Here is a 19440-nt window from a genome sequence, read left to right as displayed (position 1 = left end):
TGGGTTTGTACTCGTTGGAGTTTAGAAGGATGAGGGGGGATCTTATGGAGACTTATAAGATAATGCGGGGGCTGGATAGGGTGGAGGCGGAGAGATTCTTTCCACTTAGTAAGGAAGTTAAAACTAGAGGACACAGCCTCAAAATAAAGGGGGGTCGGTTTAAGACAGAGTTGAGGAGGAACTTCTTCTCCCAGAGGGTGGTGAATCTCTGGAATTCTCTGCCCACTGAGGTGGTGGAGGCTACCTCGCTGAATATGTTTAAAGCGCGGATGGATGGATTCCTGATCGGTAAGGGTATTAAGGGTTATGGGGATCAGGCGGGTAAGTGGTACTGATCCACGTCAGATCAGCCATGATCTTATTGAATGGCGGGGCAGGCTCGAGGGGCTAGATGGCCTACTCCTGCTCCTATTTCTTATGTTCTTATGTTCTTATGTTTTGTTGCTGTTGAAGTTTATGAGAGACATGAGATGATTATTTAAATGCAATTTTTCCATAGGAGGTTTGGATAAGTGCCATATCTTGGATCCAGAAGTTTTGAGTAATGATGTGGCACTGGTGTTTAGACTATGAATGGGGTGGACACAAAGGGTGGATCCTAATTGTGAATCTGATGGCTCCAGTCGTACAACTAACTTATAATCAGAAAACAGAAAGGAACTAAGGGTTGCATTTTACACTTAAAAAAAATAATTTTATGCATTAAATCTGGCATAAATACTAACATGTGATTCGACTGTCATCTATTGAAGTATGAGCAATTTAGGATTAAAAATGATAATCATTGTAAAATTACAGCATTGAGTTGTTTAGAATATTTATTATTCTATTTATTCAGTTACAGTCCATAGATGTATAGGTTAGGTTGATTGGCCATGCTAAATTGTCCCTTAGTGTGTGTCAGGGGATTAGCAGGGTAAATACATGGTGTTACTGGGATAGGGCCTGGTTGGGATTGTTGCCGGTGCAGTCTCGATGGGCTGAATGGCCTTCTTCTGCACTGTCATAATTCTATGATTCTACAGGATGTGAGGGTCATTGGCTAGGCCAGCATTCCTTAAGAATTGCCCATTATAAATTGCCCAATAAGTTGCCCTTAAGAAGCTGGTGGGGGGGGGGGGGGGGGGGTGAGCTGCCTTTTTGAACCACCATATTGGGAAGACCATAGTCATTGTTGACTTTGATCCCCACCACAAGCTCCTTTCCTGAGCCACTGACTCCATCCCCTCTCCCTGGCAACTTTCTGAATCTGAACCTGATTGTTCACAGCCTGGTGTCTCATTAGACCCCAAGATGAACTCCTGACCTCTTTTGCATGCCATTATCTGGGAACAGCGACACCTGGTTGGTTCCCCTCCAAGTCCCAAATCATTCTGACTTGGAAATATATCGCAGTTTCTTCACCGTCACTGGGTCGAAATCCTGCAACACCCTCCCTAACTGCACTGTTGATGTACCAACACCACAGGGACTATAGCAGTTCAAGAAAGCAGCTCACCACCATTTGTCAAGGGCAATTAGGGATGGACAATAAATGATGGCCACATCCCATAAACGAATAAAGAAAAAGCTAAGACTTCTTATTTACACCTCCAGCTCCAGTCTTGTCTCGGCTCATTTGCCGCTGAAATCCTCTTCCATGCCTTTATTTCCTCCGGACTTGACTATTCGAATGCACCCCTGGCTGGCCGCCCATATTTCACCCTCTGCAAACTTGAGGTCATCCAGAACTACATTGGCTGTATTCTAACTAGTACCCAGTCCCATTCGACTATCATCCCAGTGCTCACTGATGAACATTACTGCTATGATCTTCCATGACATCTGCAATCTCCCAGCTCTGACCTCCAGAGAATCCCTGGTTTTAATCACTCCACCATTTTCGATGGGCCTTCAGCTGTCGAGTCCCTAAGCTCTCTCCCTCCACACCTCTGCCTCTCGTACTCTCTTTCCTTTTTTAAGGCTCTCCGTGAAATCTGCCTCTTTGACCAAGAATTTGGTTATCTGCCCTAATATTCCCTTATGTGTCTCAGTGTCAAATTTTGTTTGTTAATACTCCAGTGAAGCACCTAGTGATATTTGACTGCGTTAAAGGTGCATTATTGGTGTTGCTGTTTAGTTCCCTCCAGTTAATTTCTGTATAAAAATCAATCTGCCCATTGCAAACGTGTGGAATCCACTCTAAAGCCCGTCATCAATTTTAATTATCTTTCAGTATGATGGGGCCAGCTGTGATCTTCCAAGTTAAAGTCAATGGTCAAAACGTGTCAACGGCTGACGTGGTGAATGTAGCAGGTAGGAATGAATATTGTTTTTACTTCGTAGTGATATGTTACAAACAGAATCCCACTCTGTACACACACACACACGTACAGACACACACACATGTAAAAACACACATGTACAAACATACACACGTGTAAAAACACATACACATACAAACACACATACAAACACACACGTACACACTCATACAAACACACATACATGTAAACACACACATGTACAAACACACACAAGTAAAACACACATGTTCAAACACACACACATGTACAAACACATACATGTGCACACACACATACAAACACACGTACAAACACGCACACACATACACGTACAAACACACACAGGTACAAACACACACATACACGTACAAACACACACATACACATACAAGTGCAAACATACACACATGTACAAACACACACATGTACAAACACACACATGTACAAACACATATACAAACACACACACACACGTACAAACACACAAATGCACACACACATACACACGCACAAATACATTCTTAATAAGTTGCAAAGACTGTAGCACAGATGGGATCGCAGAGTCAATTAAGACGACCAGTGACTTCATTGTTTGGTGAGGAGTTGGATTTAAATTAAGAGATGCGGGCATGGTGTGGAATGGTGAAAGGAATTGTCTCCATGAATCACACTTAATGAAACATTAAAAAGGATGTGAAGATGTATTAGCAGAAAGTAAGGTCACTAAGAGGGGTGATGTTTAGCTCACTGGTAAATACTGAGAACTCCATCTGAATGAGCAGCATCTATCTGAAGCTGAAATCTAGTGGTTCAGGGACTAAATGTTTCGCTGGGTTCGTTCAAGTGGGCTGGGGGATGGGTTACACGGAATAAGATAACAATGGGAAAGGGACTTGGCATGGTATTATCAGCAAATGCTGAACCATTAACAGAAGGCATTTGAAATCCATGTCACAAATGGATATTCTAAAAGACTCGAAGAGTTATTTCCTGTGCAGTTTCAAATCGAAGCATTGCCTGCTTTTTGGGGAGGGAGGGACAGACTGAAAGTATAAACGTTCTAAGAATTGCGCACAGGAAAAGAGACCATGGGAACATTGAATGTGCAGCTGAAGCAATTCCAGCTAAAGATGAAATTCAGCACCACATTATGCCTGGAGTCACTGGACTGCCAAGGCTGTGTCACCTGCTTCACTTTACCTTTTTTTCAAAGAGTCAAATAAGCTTTTGTACAAAAGACATCTGTGCAGTATTCCCGCTCTAGTGCTAACTGCTTCACTGGAGCAAATCCAATTTTCCTGTTATTTTCCCTGAACCCTTTAGTATTTTGCCTCTCCATAAAGACTTTGATCTCACCTTTATTTTCTTCTGAAGATTGTTGTAATGAATTGGACCTCATGCAGCTGCTCTGGTTCCTGATTGGGACTGTGTACAGTCAGAATGTGCAATCCAAAAGATGGTGAGCATTATTTCGAGCAAGCTGAAAACCCGAGGAAATGCCCACATAGTCACAGGTCCCTGTGTGATGTTTTGAAGTTGATATTATGGGGTAAATACTCAACAGTAGGGGTATTTCAGTTGCAAGCAATAAAAGAACTAACTTCAGGAAGTAAATCAAAGAGAAAGGTTTAATAAAGAAACGTCATTACTCCAACACTTGGGGCCACACCCTGGGCCATACAAGTTCCCCACAATCCCCATCTGCTTCTTATTTATACTTGGTCAGTTGGTCATCTGACCCTCACTGCCATGTTACCATTGGTCATATTATAACAGTTGCAATGTTATCATTGGTTACATTATAAAAAGATGCTCTTTTGGAGAGTCAGTGCAGACTTGATGGGCCAAATGACCTCCTTCTGTACTGTACGGATTCTACAGTACAGAAGGAGGTCATTTGGCCCATCAAGTCTGCACTGACTCTCCAAAAGAGCATCTTTTTATAATGTAACCAATGATAACATTGCAACTGTTATAATATGACCAATGGTAACATGCAGTGAGGGTCAGATGACCAACTGACCAAGTATAAATAAGAAGCAGATGGGGGCTGTGGGGAACTTGTATGGCCCAGGGTGTGGCCCCAAGTGTTGGAGTAATGACGTTTCTTTATTAAACCTTTCTCTTTGATTTACTTCCTGAATTTAGTTCTTTTATTGCTTGCAACTGAAATACCCCTACTGTCGGATGAACACATCTTACCCAGGTCCATCCCACTACCCTATCCCTGTAACCCTGTGCATTTACCATGGACAATCCACCTAACCCACACATGTTTGAATACTAAAGGGCAATTTAGCATGGCCAATCCACCTAACCTGCAAACCTTTGGACAGTGAGGGAAAATCAGAGCACCTGGAGGAAACCCACGCAAACATGGGAAGATCTGTGAAACAAACTTAAATTCATGCTTGGAAAAGGATCAGGTTATTATTTTTTTAAAACCTGGCAATTCTGCGGATCGGATGCTGGAAGCTAGGACTCTGGTGGATGCTATGGAACCAACATGATTGGTGAAACTATGCAGTAAAATACTAAATATGCCTCCAAAATTAAAATGAAACTGAGACTCGTCAGAATCAGAGCAGCAGTCTTAGCAGAATGATCATAAAACCTTACCCAGAGTAACTAGGGATGGGCAATAAATGAAGCTCTGTCAGTCTCACTCACATTCCACAAACAAATAATATTAATAAGCAAATAATATTCATGAAAAACATACCCATTATGGTGGAGACAATGACCCAATGGTATTATCACTAGACTATTAATCCAGAAACTCAGCTAATGTTCTGGGGACCCGGGTTCGAATCCCGCCACGGCAGTTAGTGGAATTTGAATTCAATAAAAAAATATTTGGAATTCAGAATCTACTGATGACCGTGAAACCATTGTTGATTGTCGGAAAAACCCATCTGGTTCACTAATGTCCTTCAGGGAAGGAAATCTGCCGTCCTTATCTGGTCTGGCCTACATGTGACTCCAGAGCCGCAGCAATGTGGCTGACTCCCAACTGCCCTCTGACCAAGGGCAACGAAGGATGGGCAATAAATGCTGGCCAGCCATGTCCCACGAATGAATAAAAAAAACATTTGCACAACAGATAAAAGGTAAAGTTGCCATGGTCCCAAATGATCACAGGCTGTGACTGGTGGTGATTTAACCTGAGGATCACCACACCTCAGGCAAGGTTGAGAAGATTGAATAGCCTCAGCCAATCCTGGAATTGAACATTGGCTGTTGGTGTCACTCTCTGCATCACTAACCGGCTATCTAGCCAGCTGAGCTAAATCGACCCCAACACATGCATGCACAACAAATGCATGTGGAGTAACCTGTTCCTTCTGTTTCCATGAAGATTTGGAGCAGAGACCTTTCCACCTATTGTTCAGTCAGTTGTGATATTTGGACAGATTAGATCGAGTTCTAGTTAATGTTTGCCGTCAATAGCACCACAGATTCACTTTGAATTTTTGGTGGATGATCCCAAGTTGTGGTATCATTTCCTTGGGTACTCGATAATTTTTTTGCTCGCAGGTTTTATTATCATCGGAACGGTGAGGGAAATCAAGGAATTCACAATGGCACTAGCATCCTGACAATTGTCAAACCAGGACCGTCTTTCCTCGTTCATGCCTTGGCTTTGAACAATGTTCAGCTTTTGTTTTTTTTGCCACGGGACAACATTTAGTGCGTGTTGAAAGCAAGAAGGAGACAGCTCCTGCATTTTTATTCCAAGGTGAATAATTCCTTTCTCGCTGAAATTTTAAATGCACAGAACCTTGAGGCTGCAGCCACTGCAAGTGGATTGCCCGGTTTGGTAATGAGATTTTTTCCACTGCAATCTGTGACCTGAGCAAAATCTGAATGGAAAAGGTGGCGGGGATGTGTATGGGGGCAAAATTGGGTTTCTCGCTATAGTTTATCTGTTCCGGGCGCCCTAATGGAATATAATGCAATGCATATAGAACTGAGAAGAGGTTAAAGTACAAGCTCTGCGGTGAGAGTAGTGGTGATGAGGAAGCATGCAGCATCCCATTTAGCATCCTTGCCGATAGGAAAGTGATGCCTGATCTGTGGATGTACCTGATTATTATCTGCTGTTCGCTTGTGCATTCAATTCACAATTTGCAAGGCAGATTAGAGTTCAGACGAACCGGGGAACTGGAATGGCTCCAAGAGAAGATTTAATACAAAAGTATTGACCGGATTCTGAGGCATCGTCTTGCGTGCATCAAGCAAAATCATTACGGCGCACAGTCTGCTGTGGCTGATGGCTGACAGTTTTTCGATTGGTGGGTTTAGACTGGGGTGACTCACTCGGACGGATGAAGAAGGAAAGTTGCTGGTCACAAAGGGCGAGAACAGTTACTCGCCGGTCAAGAACTGTCAGGGGAATGCAGTGTGGACTGGGACCTGAGCCACAGATCAATAGAGACACAGAGAGGTGTGGAGGTGGAAACCACTGGTTGGCCCCACTTTAATCAGCTCTTCTTTATTGGAATCCAGAGTAATGCAACAACAGTTGGTTCTTTTAAAAATAATACTATTTTCTCTCCCTTTTACACTTCAATTCAATTCAAAAACTCAATAAATTGTGTGACAGTGGGCAAAACGTTCCAACTTTAATTTAGTTACCTGGTAGGGGAGTGCGTTAATGTAGAAATTCAGCACAAATTGACACCTGATTCCCCATATGGTATTTTCCTAATTTCATGCCAAGTAATCAGGAAGAGAGGTCAGGAACTTTTTTGCCTTGGGTAGGAACAGTATGTGATGGGTACAGGTTTCCAGCAAAGTTTGCAGATTCTGAACTGGCTGCATAGATAGACAAGGGTCTTGGAGTAGGTAGCCCCAGGGCTAGGAGGTAGTGTATGGTGTTAGAGATCAGAGAATCATACAGTGCAGAAGGAGGCCAGTCAGCCCATCCAATCTGCACAAACTCTCCGACAGAGCATCTTCCCCATGCCCTATCCCCAAACCACACACATTTATCCTGCATAATCCCTCTAACCTACACATTTTGGTATACTAAGAGGAAATATAGCATGGCCAATCCACCTAACCCGCACATCTTTGGAGTGTGGGAGGAAACCGGAGCACCCGGTTATAAAATATAATATACTTGGAGTTCCAAAATGCGTTCAGAAAGCCACTGCACAAAAGACGATTTAATATGATAAGTGCCCATGATGTTGGAGGTAGTATAGAATCATAGAATCCCTACAGTACAGAAGGAGGCCATTCAGCCAATCAGGCCTGCACCAACAACAATCCCACCCAGGCCCTATTCCCATAACCCCACATATTTACCCTGCTGGCCCCCCTGACAGTGAGGGGCAATTTAGCATGGCCAATCAACCTAACCCACACATCTTTGGACTGTGGGAGGAAACTGGAGCACCTGGGGGAAACCCACGCAGACTCAGGGAGAATATGCAAACTCCACACAGCCAGTGACCCAAGGCTGGAATTGAACCCGGGTCCCCGGTGCTGTGAGGCATCAGTGCTAACCACTGTGCCACCTTGCCGCCCATGTTAAATGACATAAGAGGGAAGCTTAATTATATTCCATGGCTAGACCAATGTGTATTCTTTCATTTGAAGCAATTGAGAGAAAGATATCTTTGAGATTTGCCTTTACGTTTTTGCACTGAACTGCTTGAGTACAGTGATAACTAATAGTTGATTGAACGCTAAGTGATTCTTCCGGGACTCCTCGTTAGCTCTCTCCCCCTTCACCTCTCTCCTTCACTGATGCTGCTCTTCAGCCAATTCTATTCATTTCTAAAAAATGGCTTCGTTTACTGGGCCAGAAAGGGCCTGATAATACGTTAACTGTAGCACTGCCAATCTATTCAACATGTCCCAATTCAACTATGGCTACTGGATAACCAACCCTCTATTCATGCTAATATAATATATATACGGTTAGCACTGCTGCCTCACAGTGCCAGGGACCCAGGTTCAATTCTGGGCTCGGGTGACTGTGTGAAGTTTGCATCTTCTCCTTGTGTGTGCGTGGGTTTCCTCCGGGTACTCCAGTTTCCTCCCACAGTCCAAAGATGTGCGGGTTAGGTTGATTGGCCGTGCTAAATTGCCCCTTAGTGTCAGGGGGGCCAGCAGGGTAAATATGTGGGGTTACGGGGATAGGGCCTGGGTTGTTGGTGCAGGCCTGATTGGCTGAATGGCCTCCTTCTGTACTGTAGGGATTCTATGAGTCTATGATTCTATACTGCCTCCAACATCATGGGCACTTATATTAAATAGGCTTTTGTACAGTGGCTTTCTGAACGCATTTTGGAACTCCAAGTATATTATATTTAGAACTAGGAGCAGGAGTAGGCCATCTGGCCCCTCGAGCCTGCTCCGCCATTCAATAAGATTATGGCTAACCTTTTCGTTGATCCAGCTCCACTTACCCGCCCACTCACCATAACCCTTAATTTCTTTACTGTTCAAAAATGTATCTATCCTTCCTTTAAAAACATTCAATGAGGTAGCCTCAACTGCTTCACTGGGCAGGGAATTCCACAGATCACAATCCTTTCTGTGAAGAAGTTCCTCCTCAACTCAGTCCTAAATCTGCTTTCCCTTATTTTGAGGCTATGCCCCCTAGTTCTAGTTTCAACCGCCAGTGGAAACAACTTCCCTGCTTCTATCTTATCTATTCCCTTCATAATCTTATATGTTTCTACAAGATCCCCCCTCATTCTTCTGAATTCCAATGAGTATAGCCCCAGTCTACTCAGTCTCTCCTCATAAGCCAACCCTCTCAACTCTGGAATCAACCTAGTGAATCTCCTCTGCACCCCCTCCAGTGCCAATATATATTTTCTCAAGTAAGGAGACCAAAACTGTACAGAGTACTCCAGGTGTGGCCTCACCAGCACCTTATACAGCTGCAACATGACCTCGCTGTTTTTAAATTCCATCCCTCCAGCAATAAAGGACAAAATTCTATTTGCCTTCTTAATTACCTGCTGCACCTACAAACCAACTCCTTGAGATTCCTGCACAAGGACACCCAGGTCCCTCTGCACAGCAGCATGCTGCAATTTTTTACCATTTAAATAATAGTCCATTTTGCTGTTATTCCTACCAAAGTGGATGACCTCACATTTACCAACATTGTACTCCATCTGCCAGACCCTCGCCCACTCACTTAGACTATCTATATCCCTTTGCAGACTTTCAGCGTCCTCTGCACACTTTGCTCTGCCACCCATTTACTGCTTCGCCTTTATCTATCCTGCTCATTATCACCTCAAAAATTCTAATTAATTTGTCAGGAATGATTTCTCCATCATGAAGCCATGCTGACTCTGCTTGGTTATATTATGTATCTCTAAATACTCCGCTGTTACAAACCCCTGACCTTTACCACCAGAAAGACAAGGGCAGCAGAAGCATGAGAACACCACCACATGCCGGTTCCCCTCCAAGCCACATACCATCCTGGAGTCATACCTGACACAAAGGAAGAGTGTCGTGCTGGTTGGAGGTTAATCATCTCAGCTCCAGGACATCATTGCAAGGGTTCCTTTAGGTAGTGTCCCAGACCCAGCCATTTTCAGCTGCTTCATCAATGACCTTCCATCAGAGGGTCAGAAATTGGGATCTTCACTGATGACTGTACAATATTCAGTACCATTCGCGGCATCTTGGATTAAAAAAGCAGTTCATGTCCAAATGCAGCAAGATCTGGACAATAAGCAGGCTTGGGCTGGCAAGCGGCAAGTAACATTCGTGCCACACAAGACCTCCCTCCCTAACAGCACTGTGTGTGTACCTGCTCCTCAGGGACTGCAGTGATTCAAGAAAGCAGCTCACCACCACCTTCTCAAGGGAACAAGGAATGGGCAATAAATGTCAGTCTACATAGCGACACGCACAGCCTGTAAAATGAATAAAGAAAAAAAATGGGGAAAAATTGGGCTGGAGTTTCCTGAAAATCGGCAAAGGCCGACAGCAGGTGGGAATGGCAGCCTTGAAGCCGCTGACAGCAATGATGGCTTTCTCTGTCATATAGTTCCGCACTTAGAGAAAAACCAGCAAGGGGTGGGTCCCACGACATATTTTGGCAGGGCGGCCTCTTATTCACCCACCCTGCTAGCAACTTAGTCCCTCGAGGATCAGGGTATCATTTTTAAAAGCCACCTCATTGCGAAGGAGTTCACCTGAAACCACAACCCCCCAGCCCCCACCCCCCACCACCACTCCTATGAACATGTACCCCTAGATCTCTTTGTTCTGTAACTCTCCCAAACGTCCGACCATTAACTGAGTAAGTCCTGCCCTGGTTCAATCTATCAAAATGCATCACCTTGCATTTGTCTAAATTAAACTCCATCTGCCATTCATCAGCCCACTGGCCCAATTGATCAAGATCCCGTTGCAATCCGAGATAACTTTCTTCACTGTCCACTATGCCACCAATCTTAGTGTCATCTGCAAACTTACTAACCATGCCTCCTATATTCTCATTCAAATCATTAATAAATGGCAAATAACAGTGGACCCAGCACTGATCCCTGAGGCACACCACTGGTCACAGGCCTCCAGTTTGAAAAACAACTCTCTACAACCACTCTCTGGCTTCTGTCAAGAAGCCAATTTTGTATCCCTTTAGATACCTCACCCTGAATCCCATGAGATTTAACCTTATGCAACAACCTACCATGCGGTACCTTGTCAAAGGCCTTGCTAAAGTCCATGTAGACAACGTCAACTGCACTGCCCTCATCTACCTTCTTGGTTACCCCTTCAAAAAACTCAATCAAATTTGAGTTTTGCATGTTCTCACCATGTCTGCCTTGGTTTCTTCCGAGTGTTCGGGTTTCCTGCCACAGCCTGAAGATGTGTGGGTTAGGTTGATTGGCTGTGCTAAATTGTCCCTTAGTGTGAGGAGGACTAACAGGTAAATACATGGGGTTACGGGGATAGGGCTTGGATGGGATTGTGCAGGCTCGATGGGCCAAATTCCCCTGACTTCCTCTGAACTGTAGGGATTCTATGATTCTATGATTGGGGATTGTGCCTTTGGCTGCTAAGACCCTAAGTTCTAATTCTCTTCCTAAACCTCTCCAGTGAGCAGCCTCACAACACCAGGTTAAAGTCCAACAGGTTACAGGAACCTGGTGTTGTGAGACTTATTACAGTGCCCAACCCAGTCCAACGCCGGCATCTCCACAATATGTAAACCTCTCCACTCCTCTAATTCTTCCCTCCTTTCAGACACTCCTTAAAACCCACCATTTTGTTTTATTATCTTTGATCACATTCCTGTGAAACACCTCAGTAGGTTTAGTTATGTAACGGGTGCCATATACGTGTCAGTTGTTGCTGTTGAAGATCAGTTGTGATCTTACTGAATGGCGGAGCAGACTCCAGGAGCCATGTGGCCTACTCCTATTCCTACTTCTTACATTGTTATATTTCTATATCCTATTTATCGACATGAAAAATGCACAAACAGAACAAGTATGGAATTCCTATAGTGCATTTTTGAGAACGGGCATTCTCCTGCTTCATTTTTATTCATTTTTTCCAAGCTGGTAATTGAGATGTGTGTCTAAGTGGAGGGGAGGGGAAGGAGGTGTGGGTGGAGATGTGAGCGTGCTCAGTTATGTTTTCGGTACAGTCTCCAGAATAGTTTAAAAGTTTAAAGTTTATTTATTAGTGTCACAGGTAAGCTTACATTAACACTGCAATGAAGTTACTGTGAAAATCCCCTAGTCGCCACACTCTGGCGCCTGTTCGGGTACACTGAGGGAGAATTTAGCATGGCCAATGCACCTAACCAGCACATCTTTCAGACTGTGGGAGGAAACCGGAGCACTCAGAAGAAACCCACGCAGACACGGGGAGAACGTTGCAGACAGTGACCCAAGCCGGGAATCAAACCCAGATCCCTGGGCGCTGTGAGGCAGCAGTGCTAGCCACTGTGCCACTGTGCAATGTGGCAAGTGTGAAGTTGTCCTCATCCTCTTTGAGCTTGGACCCTGGATGATCATTACTTCCAATGCTGATGCTTTTTAACCTTGCATGTATGCACTAGCAATTGAGGGAATGTTAAAAGCCATCGGACAGCTGGGACACACCATCCAAAAGCTTTAAGTGGCAGCAAAGAAAAAGGGAAAGCAACAACTTCATTTGTATAATGCTGCAATATTTTAAAACATGCATCAGCAGCTTCAATCTTTGCTAACCTCTTCTCCGAAAGGTTGAGTTTCCAATTTTCAAGACTGAAATGAGTAGTGTTTTTTTTAGATGAGGATATTGACTCATTGAGATAAGGCTGAGAAGTGGAGTCGAGGTACATATCAGCTGGGACCTAATAGAGCGCAGGAACCATTTCAGGAGCAAGCGTGGCCCAATCTTCCTTCCTAACTTTCAAGAATCTTAAAGCATTAAACACATAGAAACATAGAAACTAGAAGGGGGAGTAGGCCATTCGGCCCTTCAAAATCCCAAACTTTCCCATCATATCTTGCCCCGAGGCTTCTCATCCGCCCAAACGTACAGCTATTTGTGACCCTTCCACAAATACCATGGGCTGGAATTTCCCAACTTGCCAGACCCAATTCAGTTTAAAGCACCTGGTCAATCTTTGCTCCGCCAACTCTGGAAGCACATCCTAGATGACACAGGGGAGTGGGCGAGTGCTGTGGCGGTCTGGTTTAGGAGGCCCACCCTGGTTTTGTGGTGTAATAAAAGCAGTTAGATTCCTTGGTCTCATCCCTCACACCACCTCACACTCCTCTCGCCCATATCCTCCACTTCTGCAACAGGTTTCCTCGTTATACATGCATGGCTGAGAGCCCAGACCAATAAAAACATTCACTCAACAGTGGAAGTGAATTGTTGACTTTGCTTGATTGACATATTTACATGGTTATAAAAAGTTATTCTTTCTGTGATGTTCCAATGCTTATTTGGACAATTGAACAAGATTAAAACGTTTGAAGTGTCTGAACCCTCTGTTATTGATACTTTAATGACCTGTGTGATTGACACTATTATAGCAAGGTAGGACAGCAGTTTTTTTTCAAAGAATATTTCTGAATGTCTATTTTTTTCCTCAGCAGTTCCACACTTGCCATAGTTATTACATGGCCGATTGGTTATGTGTATAGTACTTACTGGGTGAATGGGCATGGAAGGGGTGTGATTTGGCATTCTCTTGGCATGGAGAGTATGAGGGGTGATGGAGAGTGATTGGGGGGGCATGAGTTGGCATTGAGTTTGCATGGAGAGTATGAGGAACCATGGTCAGTGGCTGAGGGTGCATGAGTTGGCATTGAGTTTGCATTGAGAGTATGAGGAACCATGGTGAGTGGTTGGGGGTGCATGAGTTGGCTTGGTGAGTATGAGGAACCATGGGATTGCAAAGGCATCAAGATCCTGGATGCTGCAGTGCTCACCTCCCTTTAACCATCAGCTTTCCCAAGGCCTGGAAAACTCGGCCGGCCAGAGTTAAATTTAAAGTTGCGGTTAAATAAAAGCTCTTGGTCTCATTATAATATTTAAATTACTTACTCAATTCCTGGCAGTGGGATGTTATCATAGAATCCCTACAGTGCAGAAGGAGGCCACTTGGCCCATCGAGTCTGCACCGACTGCCCAACAGAGCATCCCACCCAGGCCCAAACCCCACCCATCCCCCTAACCCTACGCATTTACCCCACTACTCCCCCTAACCTATGCATCTTGGGACACTCAGGGGCAATTTAGCATGTCACCTAACTCGCACATTACCTTGAACTGTGGGAGGCAACCGGAGCAAACCCACGCAGACATGGGGAGAATGTGCAAACGCTACCGAGACAGTGACCCGAGGCTGGAATCGAACCTGGGTCCCTCAAGTTGTGAGGCAACAATGCTAATACTGTGCCACCATGCCACTCCTGGGTCAAGTTTTTCAAGTTTATTTATTAGTCTCAAGTAGACTTATATTGACATTGCAATGAAGTTACTGTGAAAATCCCCGAGCACCCCACTGCCAGGAATTGGATAAGTTACCAACCCTCTCATTCCACCACCATTACCTACCTCTCCACTCACCTGATGAAGGGGCAGCACTCCGAAAGCTCGTGATTCCAAATAAACCTGTTGGACTTTAACCTGATGTTGTGAGACTTCTTACTGTGCCCACCCCGGTCCAATGCTGGCACCTCCACATCATGACCACCATTAAAAGTAGAATTGGATGGCTTGGAGGCAGTTTGGGGATCAGAATTCAGATCCTTAACATTATAACATCTCATCTGACCCAAGCCCACCTATTTTTGGGAGTTAAGTTTCCCCAAATAAATACAGAAAGACACACAAATCTGAAAACAACTGTGATAGACATGGGGAGGTGTAGAGACAGAATCAGAGACTCACACTCAGACAGGCGGAATGGAAGACTTGAGGACAAGCTGAGTTTTAATCAGCAACCTGTCTTAAACTGCTGGTGTACTCTGCCGTTTGCAGCTTGCCTGACATTGAAGTAGATTGCCAGCTGGTTGCTATAGCAGCTGCCTGTATGGTTGGCAAACATTTACTAAATTAGAGCTTGGATTAAAGAGGTGAATCAATGACCCTGATTCCTAGTGCAACACGAGTTGGAGAATGGGCCCTATGGTGTTGTAGCTCCGTCTCTGACCCACGCTCCCTTATGAATGCAGTTCCCCGCTGGGAATGTAGGATTAGAAAAATCACTCGTTAAATTGCCAGTAATAGGGGCACGTGGCAACTCTGTGAGCAACTGGTACAGTAACCAGCTGAAAACTTCCTTCACTCTCGGGAAGGTTGAAGGAGGCAGAATATTAATACTTTAAAAATACCACTGAATAAAATTGCGGTTTCATGGTGTGATCTCTTATCATCATAAACAGCACATCCTTTGACTTAACCATGGCAACCCCAATGGAGATCTACTCATATATCTACTCATACATTATTAAAAATCTTATGTCTGTACATCCTGGGCAAATTATCTCCTGCCCTCTAATCCCACTTCAGCTGAAGACTAACCTTTTTCTCAACTCGTTCTATATTAAAAGCATTACATACAGAACAATGTCGTGCTACATTACATTCCATGTCACACTTTCTCCCCATTACAATCTCTTGACATTTGTAATATTGGTGCCGATTTTACAGTTGGTAAATTGTTCTTAGGTTTTTTTTTAAAAAGCCTGAACAGTCTTGGCAGCTTTCTGTTGCCAGCCTTGCCATCCCCACTCCAATTGGTGTCGGAGGGCAATAGCTTTTAAGCTACAAAGCTGTTTTGACATTTGAAATTGTAAATTGGATAGAAATTTAGAAATAACGTTATGGGATACAGTATATGGGTAATTTGAAACATGGCGTGAAGTGTAGCCTACTTGAGAGGAAAAAGTTGACCTGGAACCTGTGATTCCCAAAGCTCTCGACCACTGAGTCACGTCATGCCCTGCTGTAGATTAATTGGAAGAGATTGATTGCTATTATTAGTCAATGACTCCTTTGCTATTGTATCATGGGACTGCTAGGATTGTAGAAGGCTGGCCTTTCTCACCTAGCCACTATCTTTCCCACTCTCTATTTCTTTCCCTGTCTCTAATTTACTCTACTTCCTTCTATGGGCAGCACGATGCCACAGCGTTTAGCGCTGCTGCCTCACAGCGCCAGGGAACTGGATTTGATTCCTGGTCACTGTCAGTGCGGAGGTGTCTGCACGTTCTCCACGTGTCTGCATGGGTTTTCTCCAGATGCTCCGGTTTCCTATCACAGTCCGAAAGACGTGCTGGTTAGGTGCATTGGCCATGCTAAATTCTCCCTAAGTGTACCCGAACAGGCGCCGGAGTGTGGCGACTAGGGGATTTTCACAGTAACTTCATTGCAGTGTTAATGTAAGCCTACTTGTGACACTAATAAATAAACTTAACATCTCCATCGGTCAGTGTTTTTCTCTCCATCCCTTCCTTTCATTGCTTAAGGAGATAGACCTGAGGGCATGACAAAGCCCTATGCATGGTGTTGACATCACTGTGCCATGGTCAATTTGCATTACAGCGCCGTGAATATAGTGTAACTTGAAGACTAAGGCAAAAACAAAATCGAACTGGAGTCACTCACTGTGAGCTATGAGTTTCCAGCAATTTATGTAGCAGGTTGTCAACTGAACTTTTAGGTAAAATCTGTTAGTCATTTTACTTCAGAAGGCATGTCAAGCAGAGAGAGAGAGAGAGTATGTGTGTTATCCTCAACATAATTTGAATTCATTGAATTTTGAAAGCTTCTCATGCAAAAGAAGAGCTCTCATTACCATCCGCTGTGTCTTAATAGCTCGAAAACATAAACATTCTAATTAGTGACAGCTGTGATAGAGAGCGACGCAGAGAGATAAACACTGAACTCCTCACTAAATATTGATTTCATTTTTGCAGTGATCTCTTATAAGATTACAATCCAGTGCTTATGGCTCTCTCTCCCGAGTGCTTCCCAGCCTGTACCCCATCCCCAGTAAACCTCTTTTCATCAGCTGTCAGGGGCAAGGTTTTAATTCCGTGCAAGTGGGTGAGATAGGAATGTGTCAGAATCTCACCCCAAAAATCCACCCGTATGCCAAAAATGAGAACAGCTTGGATTTATATTGCACCTAAAACATAGTTAAAATGCTCTAAGGTTCACAGGAGTGTAATCAAACAAGGATTTGATTTCTAGCCACATCAAAAGATATTGATGAGAAGCTTGATCAAAGACGGTGCAATCCTACTGGCCATTCACATCACACTCCCACTGCAGCGAGGTCGCAGAATTTGGCACCCAATCAAATTGCCATTCACTGCAGCGGGATGGGAAAATCCCGCCGGGGTGGACAGCCGTAACATTTATTCCGGCCATAGATTTTGAGGAGCGGGGTGGGGGTGAAGGGGTTTAGGGAGGGAATCCCAGCTAGGCAGCTGAAGGCACAAGCACCAATAGTGGAGCAATTAAAATCAAGGAAATGCAAGCGGCAGGAATTGGAGGAAGGCAGAGATCACAGTGGGTTATAGAATCGTAGAATCCCTACAGTGCAGAAAGAGGCCATTTGGCCCATCGAGCCTGCACCAACACCATCCCACCCAAGCCCGATCACCGTAATTCCATATATTACCCTGCTAATTCCCATGACACCCAGGGGGGCAATTGGCATGGCCAATCCACCTAACCCGCATATCTTTGGAGTATGGGAGGAAACCGGAGGAAATCCACACAGACACGGGAGAATGTGCAAATTCCACACAGTCACCCAAGGCCAGAATTGAACCCGGGTCCCTGGCGCAACTCATCCGCTTCATCCTGGATCACAATATCTTCACCTTCAACAACCAGTTCTTCATCCAGACACACGGAACAGCCATGGGGACAAACTTCGCACCTCAATATGCCAACATCTTCATGCACAGGTTCGAACAAGACTTCTTCACCGCACAGGACCTTCAACCGATGCTATACACTAGATACATCGATGACATTTTCTTCCTTTGGAGTCATGGTGAGCAATCACTGAAACAACTATATGATGACATCAACAAGTTCCATCCCACCATCAGACTCATCATGGACTACTCTCCGGAATCGGTTGCATTCTTGGACACACGCATCTCCATTAAGGACGGTCACCTCAGCACCTCACTGTACCGCAAGCCCACGGATAACCTCATGATGCTCCACTTCTCCAGCTTCCACCCTAAACACGTAAAAGAAGCCATCCCGTACGGACAAGCCCTCCGAATACACAGGATCTGCTCGGATGAGGAGGATCGCAACAGACACCTCCAGACGCTGAAAGATGCCCTCATAAGAACAGGATATGGCGCTCGACTCATCGATCAACAGTTCCGACGTGCCACAGCGAAAAACCGCACCGACCTCCTCAGAAGACAAACACGGGACACGGTGGACAGAGTACCCTTCGTCGTCCAGTACTTCCCCGGAGCGGAGAAGCTACGGCATCTCCTCCGGAGCCTTCAACATGTCATTGATGAAGACGAACATCTCGCCAAGGCCATCCCCACACCCCCACTTCTTGCCTTCAAACAACCACGCAACCTCAAACAGACCATTGTCCGCAGCAAACTACCCAGCCTTCAGGAGAACAGTGACCACGACACCACACAACCCTGCCACAGCAACCTCTGCAAGACGTGCCGGATCATCAACACGGATGCCATCATCTCACGTGAGAACACCATCTACCAGGTACATGGTACCTACTCTTGCAACTCGGCCAACGTTGTCTACCTGATACGCTGCAAGAAAGGATGTCCCGAGGCATGGTACATTGGGGAAACCATGCAGACGCTACGACAACGGATGAATGAACACCGCTCGACAATCACCAGGCAAGAGTGTTCTCTTCCTGTGGGGGAGCACTTCAGCAGTCACGGGCATTCAGCCTTGGATCTTCAGGTAAGCGTTCTCCAAGGCGGCCTTCACGACACACGACAGCGCAGAGTCACTGAGCAGAAACTGATAGCCAAGTTCCGCACACATGAGGACGGTCTAAACCGGGATGTTGGATTTATGTCACATTATCAGTAACCCCCACAGCTTGACTCCTGGACTTGCACAATTTCACCAGCTGTACTGTCTGGAGACAATACACATCTCTTTAACCTGTGTTGAATGCTCCCTCCACTCACATTGTCTGTGCATTTAAGACCTGGCTGGCTGTAGAGATTTGCATTCTAATCAGTATTCTGTAATTTGATTTCTGTGTCTGTGCCCTGTTTGAGAACAGAGACCACTCCATCTGACGAAGGAGCATTGCTCCGAAAGCTTATGGTATTTGCTACCAAATAAACCTGTTGGACTTTAACCTGGTGTTGTGAGACTTCTTACTGTGCTGTGAGGCAGCAGTGCTAACCTCTGTGCCACCATGCCGCCCCATGGGATTTGGAGGACGTTACAGAGGTAGTGAAGTATGAGGTCAAGGTGGGATTTGAACACAAGCATGAGAATTTTAAAATTGAAACATTATCAAACCAGGAGACAATGTAGGCCAGTGGGATGATGTGCAAATGGGACTGGGTGTGAGTCGCATATGGGCAGCAAGGCTTTTGGTGAGTTAAGGTTTATGCAGGGTGGAATTTAGGAGTCTCGCTGTAGCAAAGAAATGCATGAGGATTTAGAATCA

General features: G+C 44.9%; 1 protein-coding gene across 1 annotated transcript in view; it reads left to right on the top strand.

Annotated features, from left to right (window-relative positions):
• Positions 1-19440, top strand: part of ptprn2 (protein tyrosine phosphatase receptor type N2) — a 947277-nt gene that overhangs the window by 412507 nt on the left and 515330 nt on the right. Inside the window, exon 11 of the mRNA XM_078232550.1 lies at positions 2216-2295. Within this exon, the coding sequence (XP_078088676.1) occupies positions 2216-2295 (80 nt within the window). The remainder of the gene's footprint in view (positions 1-2215; positions 2296-19440) is intronic.

The sequence above is a fragment of the Mustelus asterias genome, chromosome 2, assembly GCF_964213995.1.
Source record: "Mustelus asterias chromosome 2, sMusAst1.hap1.1, whole genome shotgun sequence".
NCBI lineage: Eukaryota > Metazoa > Chordata > Chondrichthyes > Carcharhiniformes > Triakidae > Mustelus > Mustelus asterias.
The sequence above is the reverse complement of the archived record's forward strand: the minus strand, read 5'-3'. Positions and strand labels throughout refer to the sequence as shown.